Source organism: Temnothorax nylanderi, unplaced genomic scaffold (assembly GCF_030848795.1).
Source record: "Temnothorax nylanderi isolate EJ_2023f unplaced genomic scaffold, tnyl_v1.0 TNYL_tig0162_pilon, whole genome shotgun sequence".
In the NCBI taxonomy this organism is placed as follows: domain Eukaryota; kingdom Metazoa; phylum Arthropoda; class Insecta; order Hymenoptera; family Formicidae; genus Temnothorax; species Temnothorax nylanderi.
The window spans coordinates 291,047-307,201 of record NW_027249224.1 but is presented as its reverse complement, the minus strand read 5'-3'; the positions used below and the strand labels follow the sequence as shown (position 1 = coordinate 307,201).

General features: G+C 39.8%; 2 protein-coding genes across 5 annotated transcripts; both read right to left on the bottom strand.

The window, feature by feature from the left end:
- Positions 1–90: 90 nt before the first annotated feature.
- On the bottom strand, positions 91–6,001 carry LOC139777775 (xylosyl- and glucuronyltransferase LARGE2s). Of its 3 annotated transcripts, XM_071715378.1 has the most exons (12): positions 5,667–5,998; positions 3,639–3,791; positions 3,440–3,558; positions 3,172–3,355; positions 2,227–2,771; positions 1,980–2,129; positions 1,566–1,868; positions 1,105–1,301; positions 899–1,040; positions 620–750; positions 421–513; positions 91–290 (listed from the first exon to the last, which is right to left on the bottom strand). In XM_071715378.1, the coding sequence occupies exons 2-12, from the start codon at positions 3,715–3,717 to the stop codon at positions 185–187; spliced, it is 2,049 nt and encodes a 682-aa protein (XP_071571479.1). In that variant the 5' UTR covers positions 3,718–3,791; positions 5,667–5,998; the 3' UTR covers positions 91–184. The 3 variants fall into 3 exon arrangements, with proteins under 3 accessions (XP_071571479.1, XP_071571477.1, XP_071571480.1); XM_071715376.1 differs by having other exon boundaries at positions 3,172–3,558; positions 5,667–6,000; XM_071715379.1 differs by lacking the exon at positions 1,566–1,868 and having other exon boundaries at positions 3,172–3,558; positions 5,667–6,001.
- A 1,352-nt stretch (positions 6,002–7,353) lies between these two features.
- Mesh (sushi domain containing 2 mesh) lies at positions 7,354–16,091 on the bottom strand. Of its 2 annotated transcripts, XM_071715372.1 has the most exons (15): positions 15,571–16,086; positions 14,746–14,987; positions 14,327–14,514; positions 13,899–14,214; positions 13,607–13,775; positions 13,278–13,535; positions 12,905–13,101; positions 12,688–12,833; positions 12,332–12,613; positions 11,668–12,137; positions 11,260–11,534; positions 10,676–11,102; positions 10,324–10,506; positions 7,886–8,036; positions 7,354–7,800 (listed from the first exon to the last, which is right to left on the bottom strand). In XM_071715372.1, exons 1-15 carry the CDS (start codon positions 15,992–15,994, stop codon positions 7,707–7,709), a joined length of 3,822 nt encoding a protein of 1,273 aa, XP_071571473.1. In that variant the 5' UTR covers positions 15,995–16,086; the 3' UTR covers positions 7,354–7,706. The 2 variants fall into 2 exon arrangements, with proteins under 2 accessions (XP_071571473.1, XP_071571472.1); XM_071715371.1 differs by lacking the exons at positions 7,354–7,800; positions 7,886–8,036 and adding an exon at positions 8,727–9,878 and having other exon boundaries at positions 15,571–16,091.
- Between the last annotated feature and the right edge of the window lie 64 nt (positions 16,092–16,155).

Genomic DNA, 16,155 nt, shown 5'->3' with positions numbered 1-16,155 from the left:
CCTTTATTGTTGTTATTTGGAATTGATAAATAAATAACGCATGTTTTATTTAAAAGGATGTATATTTTTGTTAAGAAAATAGCTGCACAATACAGATTTTTCATAATTATTCTCATAATACACAGGTATTCAGTGCAAATATATAATGAGTTCTTATCTTAAAATGTTAAAATTATATAATTTCTTAAGTTTTCTCTTCTTTGGTCTCTTTCTTTAGTTTCGACAGTGCAGTCTCACCGTATTTCGCCACCAGCTCTTCGACAAATTCATCCTTCAATTTTTTAAGACATCTGTAAAAATAACTAGAATAGAAATCCAGACAAGATCGTTGTATTTTGTATGACAGACGCTAGACGTCTAGCTGCTTCGTTGTGACTCCTAACAAATTTTTAAAATAAAAGACATCTTACGCTATATTACCTTCTGTAAACAGAATCTGTTCTAAATTTGCCGATGTCTAAACTAGGAGCATGAGGTCGATGAATAATAAAGGTATCCGGTAAAACGATGTATCTGCACACAATTTTAGTTTCCGATTTAAATCGTGCGCTCTACTTAATCAGACTCATTGTCAGATAGATATTTCATTATTCAAATGAATAAAATTACTGCGACTTACTTATAATCTAGTGCCGTTAAATGGGTCACGTAGGAAACTTTATTCCAACCAAATCCGACAAATCTGGTGTCGTATTGCGGAGCGGACTTCGAAACTACTATGTAAGGTTCGAAATCCGGCTCCCATGAAACCTACAACGATCCATTCGTTATGCATTTATTGTTTTTCTTACATATATGTATATCAATTATCTTATTTATCTTTAACAATGTGTTAATATAGTGATGTTCCCAAACCGGTACCACCGATAGTTTTTTTAATTACGGATCTCGCACGCACTTGGTAAGGCTCCGTGCTATTTCGCCAAAAGCTGTAATTCGTGGCAGCGTGTCCTTGTGTCCAAACGTGATAGCGAAACGTGTACAAAATACCGCGTTTAAGAAACTTCAGTAGTTCCTCCTTGTTGGCGGGGAACGTGAACCTGTAAGAGACGACTTTTTCTTGATAAAACAATCTATTTCGATATTGTGACAGCGAAAAATTACCTATAGCGTTCGGTTTCGAATGCTGGCACGATCAGAGCTACTTTGTCCCTTTCGTTGATATTTAATCGATTGATGTAGTTCATGATATTTTCATACAGACCAAATTGCGGTAAAAAGTCGACGTCAAGTTGGAAGACGAATGGAGTTGGTACGTATGATATCGCAGTGTTTCTTAAATAATTGATAGGGTAAAGATCCTGAATAAAAAGTAACAATTCGGGTAAGAAGAGAAGTCAGTTATCGAATTTTTAGAAATAGTGCAATGCAATTAATATGAATTTTAATTTTATAGTATTCACATAGTTTAATGGCATGTCATTAAAGAAAATACAGCTTTAAGAAGTGTGATAGCTTTAATTCTTCAAATTCTGAAAATTTTAATCTAGAAATTACGTCCTTTTTTTTATTCCGCATTAAATTACAAATTCACTGTTACTTTTTAGAAACACAAAGAGACGCACCCCGTCTTTGTACACGACGTGATAAGCGATGTTCTTTCTCGTACGCAAATCCGCGGAGCCTCGTACGAAATCCAGGAAATTCTGGACCTCCGCATCGGTTAAGTAAAGCGCGACGCTTATAGTCCCCGGCCAGTGTTTCGATAGCGCTTCCAATAGCGGTACCCTTTCGACGCTGCATTGAGTGACTAAAGCAACATCCGTCGGCGAGTACACGTTGTATTCGTACTCGAGAAGGAAAGGATGCGTACGGTACAAAATGGCAGCGCCTTTATCGAATTCTCGACACGGGCTCGACTCGTTGTACTAAAAAAAAAAAAAAAAAAAAAAAAAAAAAAAAAATACGCGTGCGACGAGAGAGTCGTTTGCATTGAACAAAAAGTACCAGGAGATTTTATAGGATCTCTTTTAACTCACTGGAAGCGCGCTGTCGTGCTTGTCGCAGCCGAATAAGCGCTTTCGCAACAGATTGCCGTCCATCTCGAGGAAGACCCGGTGCAGTTTTCGAAACTCGTTAACGTGCTTATTGTGAACGTCTTGCTTTCGCGGAGAATTCCAATGGAGAATCTAAAAGTGAAACGAACGCGCTCGGTTGATCGATTCCCATTTGCGCCCTCGCGAGACGAGAACGAGACGGTACAATCGAAGTTACAATGGGACGTACGTTTATGCGATTCGTGTCGCGATAGCACGTGTCACTTATCGTGTGATCGCTCAGCTGTATATTCCAGGTACACTCTATCTTGTACACGATACTCGGTTGCTCGTTGATCACCGCGTTTATCACGTCCTGATCGGCCAAGCTGGTCTCCGGTATGTATCCCAACACCCGTCTCGTCACGCTCTCCCAGGACCTCGCGAACCCTTCGTCCCGTAAACGTCGCAGGTGCATCAGCATCACGCCGGTGTTGAATCCGCGGCCCAGAGCCGGCCACGGCCGCTGGCCGTACGACAACGCCTTCACGTACCAGTTGCTCTGGTTCTCGACCAGGCCCAGGGTCTGCCAGGCCGAGAATCCCTCGAACATCCGCCACAACGGGTACATATCGGTCAGGACGGTCACGTCCGTGTCCAGCACGAGCACTTTGTCCTCGCGCATCGCGTCCGGCAGGATTAACTTCAGGAGACCGTACACCCCCGAATAGTGCTTGTTCGGTATCCACGAGACCCTCGGCACCCAAATCTCAGCCTCGTAGAACGTTACGTTTACTAAAAATAATCCCTCGGAGCGATCAGAGGCGAAAAAGAGAGGTATATCTGTCGCGCGATTTCGCTCGTGACACGCATTACCCGGTATATAAAAGCTATCGGTACGTATATTATATAAAAAGGGAATATTTTTACTCTTTTTCTTTTTGAAAATCTCGATTTTAATAAAACTTGGCGAGAGCGCACCTATATTGGAAAATTTAACAAATTCAATTAAATCCATGTTATATTTACGTCAGAAAAGTAATTTTTTTTCTCTCTTTCTCTTTCTCTCTCTCTCGCTTTTTCTATACATCGTACTCAACGTTAACATAGACGTGGGATAAAAATTAGGTTTTTTTTCTGCTTCCGCGTGCGTCACAAAGGGGTAGTGCGTGCTCTATCGTAAAAGCGTACAAACCATGTGGCAAATCCCACGTTCGGAACAGGGTCGAAAGCGTTTTCCTTGCAATTTCGTCGACGAGCAAATGAAAATGCAACGGATTCGTGCGATAAAACAGAATGGACTTCACTACGGTTACGAGGGCGAAGGTTGAATTGTATCCGGCGCACACCATGGCTACGTGTACCGTGTCGCATTTCACCTTGAAAATGTAGAACATCATTTCGCCGCGTTGTTGTACGTGGCCGGGCGCTGATGAAAGTATAAGGTTTACGAGCGCTTTTACCTCGAAATTGTTTTTTAACTGCGACCGATCTTCCGCCCGCAAATCCGACCTCTCCGCCCCCATCGATAACGATCGCCACTTCCCTCCGACGCTCGATTTGCCTATCTCCGCGGAGGGGACTGGAAACAATGTGATCTCTGAATGCTTTTCTGAGTACTAAAGAGAAATCGAGTGCATATGACGAATGTTGACCAATTACCGTTCAATAGCAGGTACAAATAAAAGACCACGGACGGTACTAAGACGCCGAACAGACATCCTAGCCATGATCGAGCCATTGTAATATGCCGCGCATGTTTCCCAATTCGCGATATGATGTCGCGAAGAAATTAGACTAGACGGACGTTGGAATCTATGGAAGAGAGGAGGAATTAATTCGAGACACTACACGTGCGGGGCTATTTCCATGCTTTAAAAGTGAAAAGGGAAAACTCTCGTTATACCTAACTCCATGCCTTGCAATTTACCGAGAAACATTATCTTTGACGCCTTGATATAAGAAAGGCTCGCGAGTCTCGAGTTTCATCTATTGTAGACTTCAAACATGCTCGGAGCGAGGCAGCCAAATTTGCAAAAGTAACACGCTGTCATTACGGTAAATTTAATTAGCGCTTAATAATATCTTGGTGGGGCGCGGGGCATTACGTACACTCTACTCTTCTCTCTCTTCCTCGTTCATTCGGCTCGCTCGATACCTACTGATGCGTGATGAAAGTCAATAGATCATGTTTAACATGCGGGTTTATGAATGCGTTATATATCCAATTTCCTCGTGTCATACAGATAACAACTGCGAGCGCGACACAATCATAATGCATGCAAATTAGCGCCATAAATGAAAATGTTGTATTCCTTGCGCAGAAATTCGGGATAATTATGCCGCGAATTCATGCATCAACATTCGGCGCACGTTAACGGGCGGATATTAATATCAAGCCGCGCCGATAAATAAACGGAGCCTGATATATTAACTTTCTATTTGAATATAAAACTTTCGAGAGTCGCCAGTTTTAATAACGTTTCCTTTTTTAATGCCTATTTGTTCTCCTGAACCGATGTGCTACTTTAAAAATATATGGAAACCTATTTCCGCTTTGCGGTTTTGGAACTTACAAATTAAATATTAAATACAAATAAATTTATCATTTACAAATTACAAACTTATGTTTTCTCTCGTTTAACTCATAAATTTTAAATTTCCGCTTTAAAATTTCAATTTGTAAATACGTAATTAATGTTTTCATATTTAATTTTTAAATTATAAACTTTTAACGTTTAACTAAATTTAAATCTTTTGATACTGAACACACATTTATCATATATAGAGCGTCCAACAAATAATTTGGACAACAAAGGACTAAAACGCTATTCACATTGAGAAAGAAGCATAGCGGGAGATAAAATATTAATTTATTAACGTTTATGTAATTGCGATAAGACGGACATGCCACGTAATAACGCTATATTGAATACAATTAAAAATCAATGAGAAGAAGCTTAAAATTAATTTCGTGCCGGATTAAAGCGAGGCCGAATCTAGGTAAATACAGGACGTTTGCCCAACCCTTTTTGGACCATCCTGTAACCACCTTCCGGCTGCTAATCGCACACATGCGACTGTTGCGACCCAATTTACATTCTTGAACAGTGACGTGCTTGTAACTTGTACTCGCACATTCGGTGACGAAAAAAAAAACGACCCGAATTTCAGCTCATTTTTTATTTCACATGCCACAGCCTCGAGTATCATTCACCGTTACATTATCGATGACGTATAGCTATACGGCACTATACGCTATACAATTCAGTGAACGAATCGATTATTTACAAACGTCGACAGTGCGTCGCGTTTTCGTCTAATATTTTTTCTCTTTTTTTAAATTTATTTTCTCCGTACAGCAGGAAGTGACAGAGAATACCGGCAAATTATTCAAAAATCTAAAATAAAACAAAAAGAAGTGACAATCTCATTTAATTTTTCCCACGGTTATATATCGACATACGCGCTCATCTAATTTTCAAAAAAAAAAAGCTTCAATTCGAACGCGATAGAGGCGAGAAATTTCGATAAATAAAATAAACATCCAGTTCCATACAATAATCCCGTTGCGATCTGCTAAGCCGCTCCGGAGCCGGAGCCGGAGCCGGAGTCGGAGTCGGAGTCGGAGTCGCTGTGTCGCTCCCGCAACAATACGCCGACGATAATGACGTTATTACCAGTACGTACCCAGCGCCGGCTCGACTGTCGTCTCTCCCGTTCCGTGCATCCGGCGGTGCGATCCCCGGGACAAGCGGAAGTGCCGTCGCGATTTCTCCGCGGAGCGAGAGACACGTTGGCGCGCGACGCTCTCTCTCTCTTTCTTTCTTTCTCTCTCTATCTCTCTCTCGAGAGGCGACGTGTCCCGCTATTATTGTCGCCGGCGACGACGTAAATTGCCGCAATTAGCCCCGTCGCGACGATAACGCGATAGCACTCCCACCGGCCGAGTATCGCAAAACGCCCAGGAGCCGCTCCTCCACGATCAAGTCAACCGAACGACGTAACGTCGCCACGGAGTGACGTGCCGCAACTACCGCCGCGCGACCGAAGCTTTCGCGCTGTCGTAAAACGCCGTGCCCGTCGGCAACGAACGTGCCCGGCAGAACGACCCGTTGTCGTCGCAAGATGGCGGCCGCGTCTCCGTCACGTCACGTGCGGCAGAACTCTGCTCACTCTGCTACTGCGGGGCTCCGTTCCAACCGCAGCACCGCACCAGCCGTACATGTATTATGCAGACGCAACATGTATTATGTGCATCGTATTAATATTGTTGCTATACGTATTATACATTTATATGTATTTATATGTAAAATATGTATATACGTATAAATAACGTGTATGTACCTAAACGCGTTATTTCGCGTAAGAAGAATGTTTAGGTGAATAATTGTTTAACATTTCATAATTTTAAAAATGTTTTTCAAAAAAAGTGCTGAAAATGGTGCCAGATAAAATATGTACACGTATAAATACATGTAAATGAGTTATACATCAGGCTGTAACAAAAATATGTTGAACAAAACTTTAGGAATATGCCCCTCATACTCAAAAAACGAAAATTTATTATGTTAACATGATTCTAAAATTTCTGAGATATTAGCGTTTATTATTTTTTTTTTGTATAATGTACAGATTACGCAGTTCTATTCGTGGTATCTTAAAATAATTGTAAGAAAAAGGTAAAAAAAAGTCGCCAAGTATGAAGGACTGTCGAACAAAACTGTTTTAATACATCCAATCAGAAATATAAAATAATTGTGCATTGCAACACAAATGACATTGATTTCCGTAAGAAGAATGTTTACTTAGGTGAATAATAATTATTTAATATTTCATAAATTTGGAAATGTTTTTCAAAAAAATGTGTAAAAATCATAAATTTGCGCGAAATAGAAAGAGGAAATATGATTGAAAAATTAAATATCTTTTCTGAAATTAAATGTCGACCTTCAGTCCTGAGGTAAGCCTCTGTGCGCCGCCTTAGTAACTCCCGAACACAATGAATATCCCTAATGTGTTGCAAATCATCTCACAAGCTGCCACAAGCCGGAGTGTTAGTAGTTATTCAAGTAGTCAATTAATAGATTTTTCAGTAAGTTCTACATGTCTGCCCTGAGAGCCTGAAAAAGATCTTAATAAAAAATCCACCAATAATACCAAATGTTATGGGCAACTGTCGATAAATTGACAATAAACTCTGATATCTCAGAAACTAAGCTTTTTTGGACTCGTGTTAATGTAATAAATTTTATTTAAGTATGAAAAGTGCATTTCTAAAGTTTTGCTCAACGTTTTTATTATACCTTGTGATTCTATTTCCCTTCACGAATAAATCTGTAAATCTTCCCTACATACAAATGAAAACAGCTACATATACATAAACAGCATATATATTTTATTCTAATTTATTTTCGTATCTTTGAAGGTTGATTAGCGCATAAAAATGTGATTAACTTAGAAAAAAGAGAGTTGTTTTCTCTTGTCGTCGCGCAGGCTCATTATAGTAGATTTATTAAAAAAAAAAAAAAAAACGAGGAAAAAGAATAAAGCCACGAAATCTTACATCGCCGCCTTAGATCTAGTGTACTTAAATAAATTTAGGTATGACACAATGTCCCCGGTGGGTGGGGGCAATTGGTGGATTACAAGTAAATAATGCGAAATGATACATGAATAGCGTAAAAAAGTTCTACGTTCCTAAAAGAAATTTGGCGTATAAAATTTCCTCTAATTAATCTCCGTGGCCTTGCTCGGACTGTAAGGGATGGACTCCTCGTCCTCGTTGATTTTCCGCAATCGTTGCAGATCCGCTTGCCGCGTTCTGAAATACAGCGATCGTAGTCGGTTTTAGTCGCGATCGTGCACGAGATACCACCTCGGAATTAGCGGTGAAGTGCGTTCGATACCTCTCTAAGATCTCCTCGTGTTCCCGTTGTTCCTTGCGGCTCTTGAGGGCTCGATATCCGACGCAAATGACTATCAACAGAATGGGGATCAGGCAAGCGAGCACTATGCCGGTGGTAATTCCCGCTTGACGGGAGCTATATTCCTGCTGACCTGCGGTGTGCATAACGAAATACGTCGTACATTATACTACAAGAACGCAAAAAGAATAAGTAATCGAATAATAATCAGAAAATCGAATCCGAATGGAAACAACTATTCGCGTGCCATCAATTGAGCACGGATTCGCTAATCGGAATTTCACAGTGACCCATAAGGTGGTCTCTTCAGAATAACATATTGTTTTTCTGACATAGTCGATAAACAGGATATTCCGCGTAAATTTTTATTATTTCCTGTAGATAATTAGCCGATAGTTTAATGAAGAGAGATTTTATTTTTCGACGGGACACAAAAATAATTAAAGCAATGCGACCATTGTCAAAAAATAGTATATCTAAAAAATTACCCAAATCAGTTTACCATAAAATCTCTAACGAAATTTATCTCATCAAACTAGCTCATAATTTTTTCTATAATTATTATAACCAATTTAATCCTGCTAATAATAAATAGCATTATTATTATTATGAAAGGGATTTCTCATAATAATATATAAATAAAATATTTAAATGAGAGAAGGAGATGGGGAGATAGTGATAGGAAAAATTTACAACTCTGGTGGAAATTTCCATTCCATTCTAATGCTGTTCTAATGCTACATCGTAATGATGTCAATCGTTCTATTTTGTTATCTCAAACATTCTGTACATGCATGTGGAATAGAAATTTCCTGTCATCTCGTTTAATGATGTATAAAATTTTATTAAGACTCTTACAATACGTGAACACAAGTATATGTGATTAAGCACTAGCGTTGCAATTATATAAACCGATTGTACAATTAAATAAAGTTGCTATTGCATTTAACCGTTGCTTAGAGCCACATAATGTTTGATTTATTATGTTAATTGAGAGGTTATCATTATGTACATACATATAAGTGAAATAATATGTATACTCTGAATATAATTAATACTGTAACTAGTGTAACTATTTCTATTCCACAGCAAGAACAGTATATATATATATATATAATATCTTTATTATCTACAAAACACCAAAACGGCACTGAACGATACGGAAATGATAATGGAGTTATGTTTGGAATATCATCTAAATCTTCTATAAAAAGAAATGATCAGCAGCAGCTGTTTTTATGCTAAACTTTGATCAAACTTGATTTTGATCAATCGCGCGTTAAATTAATTTTATGCTCGATATATAGATATATATATTGCGACAGATAAATTTTATATGTGTGCAAAATGTATATTATTTGAAATTGGAATCAAGGTACATTGTCATGGTCACATATACACATACATACTGACTCAAATGACGCGTGCAAATAAAGCAGTTTCATCTGAGCAGAATATATCAAAATATATTGTTTCTACTACAACTGTTATATACTATATTAAGAGATGAATATCATAATCTAAACGTCGCTCTCTTTCGTAGGGCTGCCTGTTTTTCTAATCGAATCCGTGCCCGAGTCCGACCCCGCGGGCGAAATGGGATCCTTCAGATCCCATTCTTTATCCTCGAAATCAATATTCGGTCTGTTGGGTAAGGGTTCGTGGGTGCGGTACACTTTGTCATAACTACGGCGCTTCCTAGTGCCGCTATTAGTTTCAATTGTGCTAGTGTCGCTAATTGGAGTAATGGCCCTATCGTCATACGACTTTAACGGCGCGTTCTGCTTCAACGTGGATTCATTGTCGATACCAGAATCGCGCTCGGAATAACGCCAAGATTTCATCGAACTCTCCCGCGAGTGGTTCCTTCTTACATAAATAAAGCCGCCGACGATGCAGGCCACCACGGGTATTAACACGGCGCAAATAATGCCCATTACGGTCCACGCTGTACGCTGAACATACTCGATGTGACCTATATTTATATTATAACAAACGTATCAATCGTAGCACGAGAAACATATTGATTTGAAAATCCCGGAGGAAAGAGGAAAATATATCGCATTGAGAAATATCAGAGAGAGATGAAGGGAGAAAATGAGATTCGAGATACGAAAATCGTGTCAAATTTAATACGTTAAATTTGTTAGCAGTTCTATGAACTCGCTTCGGCGAAAATGTATTCTTGTTGATTAATTACTCGACTGTATAAGATCAGACTCGATTTAACTTTTAAAACAAATTGATTCTCGGAATTTGAGTCTCGCCTCGAGTTAATTGATCTGGCAAATGCGCTACCGTTAAATATTCTCTCTACGCATTATACCTTATTGCATTCCTTATTCTCCTACCTCGTTTAAGTTCGTTAAGCGGATACAGTGAGATTGCAATGAGAAACTGATAAATAATGGCGTACTTACGAAGGCATTCCGTGTATCCGTATTCCGGGGTGTTCCATTGTCCCTCTGGCGTGCATACTCGACGTTGATCGCCGATCAATATGAAATCCTGATTGCATTCGAAGCTCACTTTTGTGCCCGGGATAAATAGAAAATTGCTCTTGCGACCGAACCGTGGTGTTTCCAGTATACCGCAGGATACAACTTGAAAATTAAAATACACACACACACACACATATATTATGAACATATATATATATTATACATATACATATATATACATATATGTATATATAACATACGGCTAGAAAACTAAGTTTTTCAATGTGTTTAGATTATTAAGTTTGTAAATTATAATAATTGTCAGACTTACTTTCTTTACTATTCAACGCTCGGATTTGCGTGTAGGTATCGTAATAATTTCGGGTAAAATGCGCTAAATCTCGATTCAACGTCATAGCGTAATCATACTGACACTGATACGATTCGCCGCACAGATCAATCGCGCGGTTTATGTCATGCGTCCTATTCACTGGGAGTATCTCCATCGGATATTTTCGAAATTCTGGCTCGAACGTGCGATTAGCATAATAGCTCGCCGTTCTACCGAACTCCCTGTGGAATAAACCCGCTCCCAACAGTTGGGTCTCCTTGTCTTCCAACATCCAATGTATCGCGAAATCTCTGTGAATGGTCTCTGAATGATTCACGCTAGTAATTGGGACTTGATATCCCTGTGGACTTGTCAGATCATCTATGCGGTCAAAATTCCAAATGCCAAACAATCCTCTAGTTTTATTCTAGAATAAAAGAGTAATATCTTCTAACATTTCTCGCATTTAATAAATATAAATTTAGAATATTTACTGTGTATTTCTATATTTTATGTAAATTTTGCGTATACATTCGTATATTGGTTTCCTTGTAATGTGATAAAAAGAAACATTCTTTTCTTACCACATATGACCATGGTAGATACGTTCGAGCGGATAGGAACCCCTCGTTCTCTACGACTTCTACTCCAGCACCAGTGTCGAGCATAATAATGACCTCGCTCTGATTTAAAATATATGTAGGAGTGTAAACGACGACTCCGGCGAAATGTTGAAATTTTAAGGATTGCCTATCAAAGTATACTCTTTGACCATCCGCGAAGACATCGAGCCGATATCGCCATTGTGCGTCTTTAGGTCTCAAACGAACCTCGATGGTAGCCGAATTATTACCTCTCACTGTAAAATAATAATTGTTAATATAATAACGATGTTGATATTAAATGAAAACCTTAAGAGCGCAAATGAAGAGCGAAATTAGTTAAGTTGTTCTGTTAGAAAATATTCATATAACAGAACAGTAGAAGCTCACCTGCTACCGAGGTGAGATGCGTCGCCATCACTTGACCGTAAATGTTGTTCGGCAATTGCTCGAATCTACCTTGTATATCGAGTTTATCTCTGATATCGTTTACTCGTAATAGAACGAATTCGCCTTTGCCGTTGAAGGTGTACTCCACACCGTCAAACGTCACAAAGTGAGGATCGCCGAATACTGCCGCCACCCCCGGCGATTGATAGGCTATGCAATCCTGTGATGGTCTTCTTTCGAATCGGAATGTCTCGCAACCGACAGCCTGTTCTTCCTGCCAGAGACAACATGCATACATAGGCACCACGTCGTGCCACCAATGCGAGAGAGTCGGGACTTTGTTAGCCTCATTCCACGGGAAAAAGCCCAAATTGTGAGATCGATGCGGTCGCGATCCCCATTGCTGGTCGTAAGTCAGCATCAGATAACCGTTTTTATCGTAACAACATTGTTGCTCCGAACCGTCCATGCTGAAATAGCATACAATGTTAAAGGATTACTTTACTTTAGCCATTAAGCTGCCGTTAGGCATTAAGGCAATGATCCATATTCTACAATAAATTACAAGTAAATGGCCCGTCCGAGAAATTAATAACTTTATCAGTTATCATATAAGTGTGTTAGAAATAGATAAACTGTCCTTCCAAAGCGGAAGATTACTTACTTGGGCGCACCTGTCCTCACGCAGTGAGCCGCATACTGATTATAATAGCAGTCTATATTCGAATCCTTGTCGCAATTGTGATCCGGAAGGAAGCGACCTTTGTCGTACAAAGCGTGATCCAGGATGCAAGGACAAAGCGCTACTTCAGCCGCAAAGTTTTTGAGATACCGATCATGCATAATCCATCTGTCGCAGATTTTCTGAGGCCATTTCGACCCGTATTGCCGTTCCCATTGAGGGCCAAAGTACCAACCCAGTGGAATCGGCCTGCTCCACAGGCTCCTGCAAAAGATTAAAATCGTTGAATCTCAAACGAATTATCGTAAATTAAAATTATTTTATCCTGCGGAACCTACGGCGTTATTGATAGTCCGGAATACAAGTGCGGTTCGGTCAAGTTGATCTGAATAAAACCAAACACCATGTCCAAGTGATACGGATTATACGCGTCTCGGTATTTGGCTGGTTTGATGACGTAATTACCAACATTGGTATGCGAGCTCTGAAATGTATATAATAAATTAATTGACCGCTATTCCATCTTTTTACCATTTCGGATTGTCTCGTACGAACATCCAGAACTGTTATGTGTTCAAACTCGGGTCTTGTCTTGGTCTCCCTGTATCCCCATAACGATATTTGTATCCCCGCTCCTATATTGGTAGTTAAATTGTACGCGTTCCATGTGATTTTTATTTCCGCGGGGTCTTTCAAGTGAACGGCCTCTTTATCGATGAAGAAAATCCTCTCTGTCGCCGTTGCAGGAGTTTCTACGAGAGCGGAAGTGTCATGCAATTTTATTGCGAATAACAGAAACAAATTTCGATTTTGTTATCATATTAATATATAATGTTAATATATAATAATATGTATATAATTAATGATTAATATAATCGAAGAAATACGTTCAATATTGAATAAAAGCGATCGCGAAGAGAGATCTTACCGACGAAATATTTTCCTTTCCAATCGTAAGTGCCACTGTCGATGGCGACGTAGAACCGTATGTAGCCTTCGTACTTCAAAAACGGCTGTATGCAAATCGCGCGATTTCTGTCTATCACCGTGCCCATCACTACCTCGTTCTCAAAACGGCACTTGATCTTCTGACTCTCGTTGAAACACGGCCCGGTGATGTTGACAACGGTGCCACCCAACATGTTCCCAGACTCCGGTGCGAAAACCAGCGGCAGATGAGCTCCAGCTGTGCATCACATCCCGCGGTAAAAATCGTCATTCTTTGGCCAATAATTGTTAAAAACGACGATCTCTTACCTATGTCCTTATTGCAAGTGCCCAGCATTATTTTCTCGTCTATCCTGAAAATGTGCCGCCCCGGGAAACCGTTCGCCCATCCCCTACTCGTTAAGTCGCGGATCGTGGTCGCTTGAGAATAAGGCTTATACTCGTAACTCTGAGTACCGTTTCCAGCGTTAAATCCCACCTAAGATGAATGAGTTCGCGAGTAAATTTACGTCTTACCAGATGGACTTTTTACCCGGGTGCAATTTTTAAAATTAAACTAAATAACTCAATGTAATATGAAACTTATTCCGTGATTGCTTACATATGCAGGGACTCCATTCTCGCCTTGTGTCGTATCACCGCCCGCTTCGGTATGACTCGTCCATTGAATATTGTGATAATTGAAAATAGCGTAAGTGAAGACCTCGTCGGTGGCCAAGACCAGCTGGAACGTGTTGGTTCTGTGAAGAGACATGTCGATACCACCTGTGAAAGACATATTCTTCCAGGTTGCAATAAGAGCGTGTTTGGGGATGAACGAATCGGCGCCGACAACACCCTCGCGGATGTCCCACATGACACGGTCTCGCATCTCCACGCCGAACTGATCGGTCCTCCCTTGCAAATCCCTCTCAAGCCTGAAGGGCATAGTTATTTTTCGTAAATCTCTTCGATCTTCAGAAATCCACGTACAAGATTGGACAAAACGGTCCAGAACGGTGTGCTAATTTCTTAATTATATATGCGTACCTGAAGTACACCCCCGGTTTCCTTCGATCGATATCATTTTCTCTTAACAATCCTATGCGACATTTACTGAAGAAAATGCCGATAAAGCTAGGATCATTCTTTTTAGGCCAGTCTTTAATGGGAAAGACAAGAGGGTACGTAAGATGCTCCGGCGGATCGCTAAACTCCAAGTACCCATTAACAGTTAACTGAAACGTTACGCAACATCTCATTTAGCTATATTCGCCAGCGAACAAATTTTTATTTATCGTAAGACTCTTCCAAATAATGAAACATTCGGATACGTTCGGGAAATGCAATTAATGAATTAAGATTTTAAAATTAACATATGCAGATATTAAGTATTTATACTATCATCTATAAAACAAGTACTTATATACTATCAGAAATCATACTGATAATTATAAAACCGATCGTACTCTTGTGTAGTTGAATCTAAAGCCGAAGAAGGGCAATTGAAAATTTAGATTTTTATGGATCTGCAGATTTGTCGCCTGCAGAGCCGATTGGTAATCGCCCTTTTCATCGTTGCCACCCTTATCGAAGTACCAATACATAAACTCAGATCGAATCGTTTTCAACCTGGTATCATCAAGTTTATAAAAAGGTTGATTGTCATCCGGACGAGGTGCGAACCTGTAGGCGTCGGGTAAATTCGAATCTGTATGTATCAAAAAAGGAAATCGATCAAATCAATGCCATTAAAAAATGATTAAAATAAACTTATTACATAACATTGAACAATTTTTATTGCACAATTAAATGTTCTATATTTCTATTTAAATAAGAACATATTTAATCGTATGTATATGCAACAAATAAAAATTCCTTATAATTGCAATGTTAAAAATAAATGCAAAACCGTAGGTAATCAATGCGTTCGATTAAAGTCAATCATTAATTCCACATGAGTTGATGATGTATCAAAATGGCTCGTCTCATCCAATGAATCATCCCCGATTCATGTTAAAGTGAGTAACTGATAAACACACCGTGTGATAAGCAGCGATAGGGATTTGTCTTCTATCGTAAGGTAAAAAAAAATACGTGAGAATACGACTCACGTCGGATTAAATTATCTTAAATTGCCGTTTGAGAATACCGTTTTGAGAAAAGGGTATTTCAGAGAAAATGCAGTCGTTTCAGGAGGAAAATTGATGGAAAATAGATTCCGTAACTACTTCGTTGCTCAATATTACTCGTTGTGAAATAGCGGTCACGCCCACTGATAACAGATTACTTACCGTATCTTACATATTTTCCAGACTTTTCTTGCCCCGTTCTACCGGAAGCTTTTTGAGCGGAGAACGAATCCGCCCCGGTCTCGCCTTTCGCTGCGAAAGCATTTTCAACCTCCGGCAAAACTTGCACCGGACTTTCCACGTCGTCTTTCTTCTCAACGGAAGTTAAATCTTTCTCCTCCACGGCGAGATCTTCGAGCTCGAGAAGAGCCTCCTTCGTTTGCGGCGGCAAACTGGAGTTCTCCTCCGTACTTTCGTTCTCGATCGATTCGGGTAAATTCAATCCGAATGCACTTTCGAACGTCTCGTTTTTATTTTGCGCGTTAATGCCACGTGGTGTTAATGCAAGGAGACAGGCGAGAAGGAGGATCCATTTCGGTAATGCGAAAATGCAATCGAGCTTCTTCCACGACGCTCGAGATCGCATTTTCGTGAAGCAGTGATACACCAACTAATTACTTTAATACGCACGACGAGACTGAACTCGAATCCAGGTAACAGGTCGCGATAACGACTGTACTGATATCATCGGCTCTAGTATGATAACATTTATCTCTTTACTACAGGTGGGTGCGTAGAACGAACGGG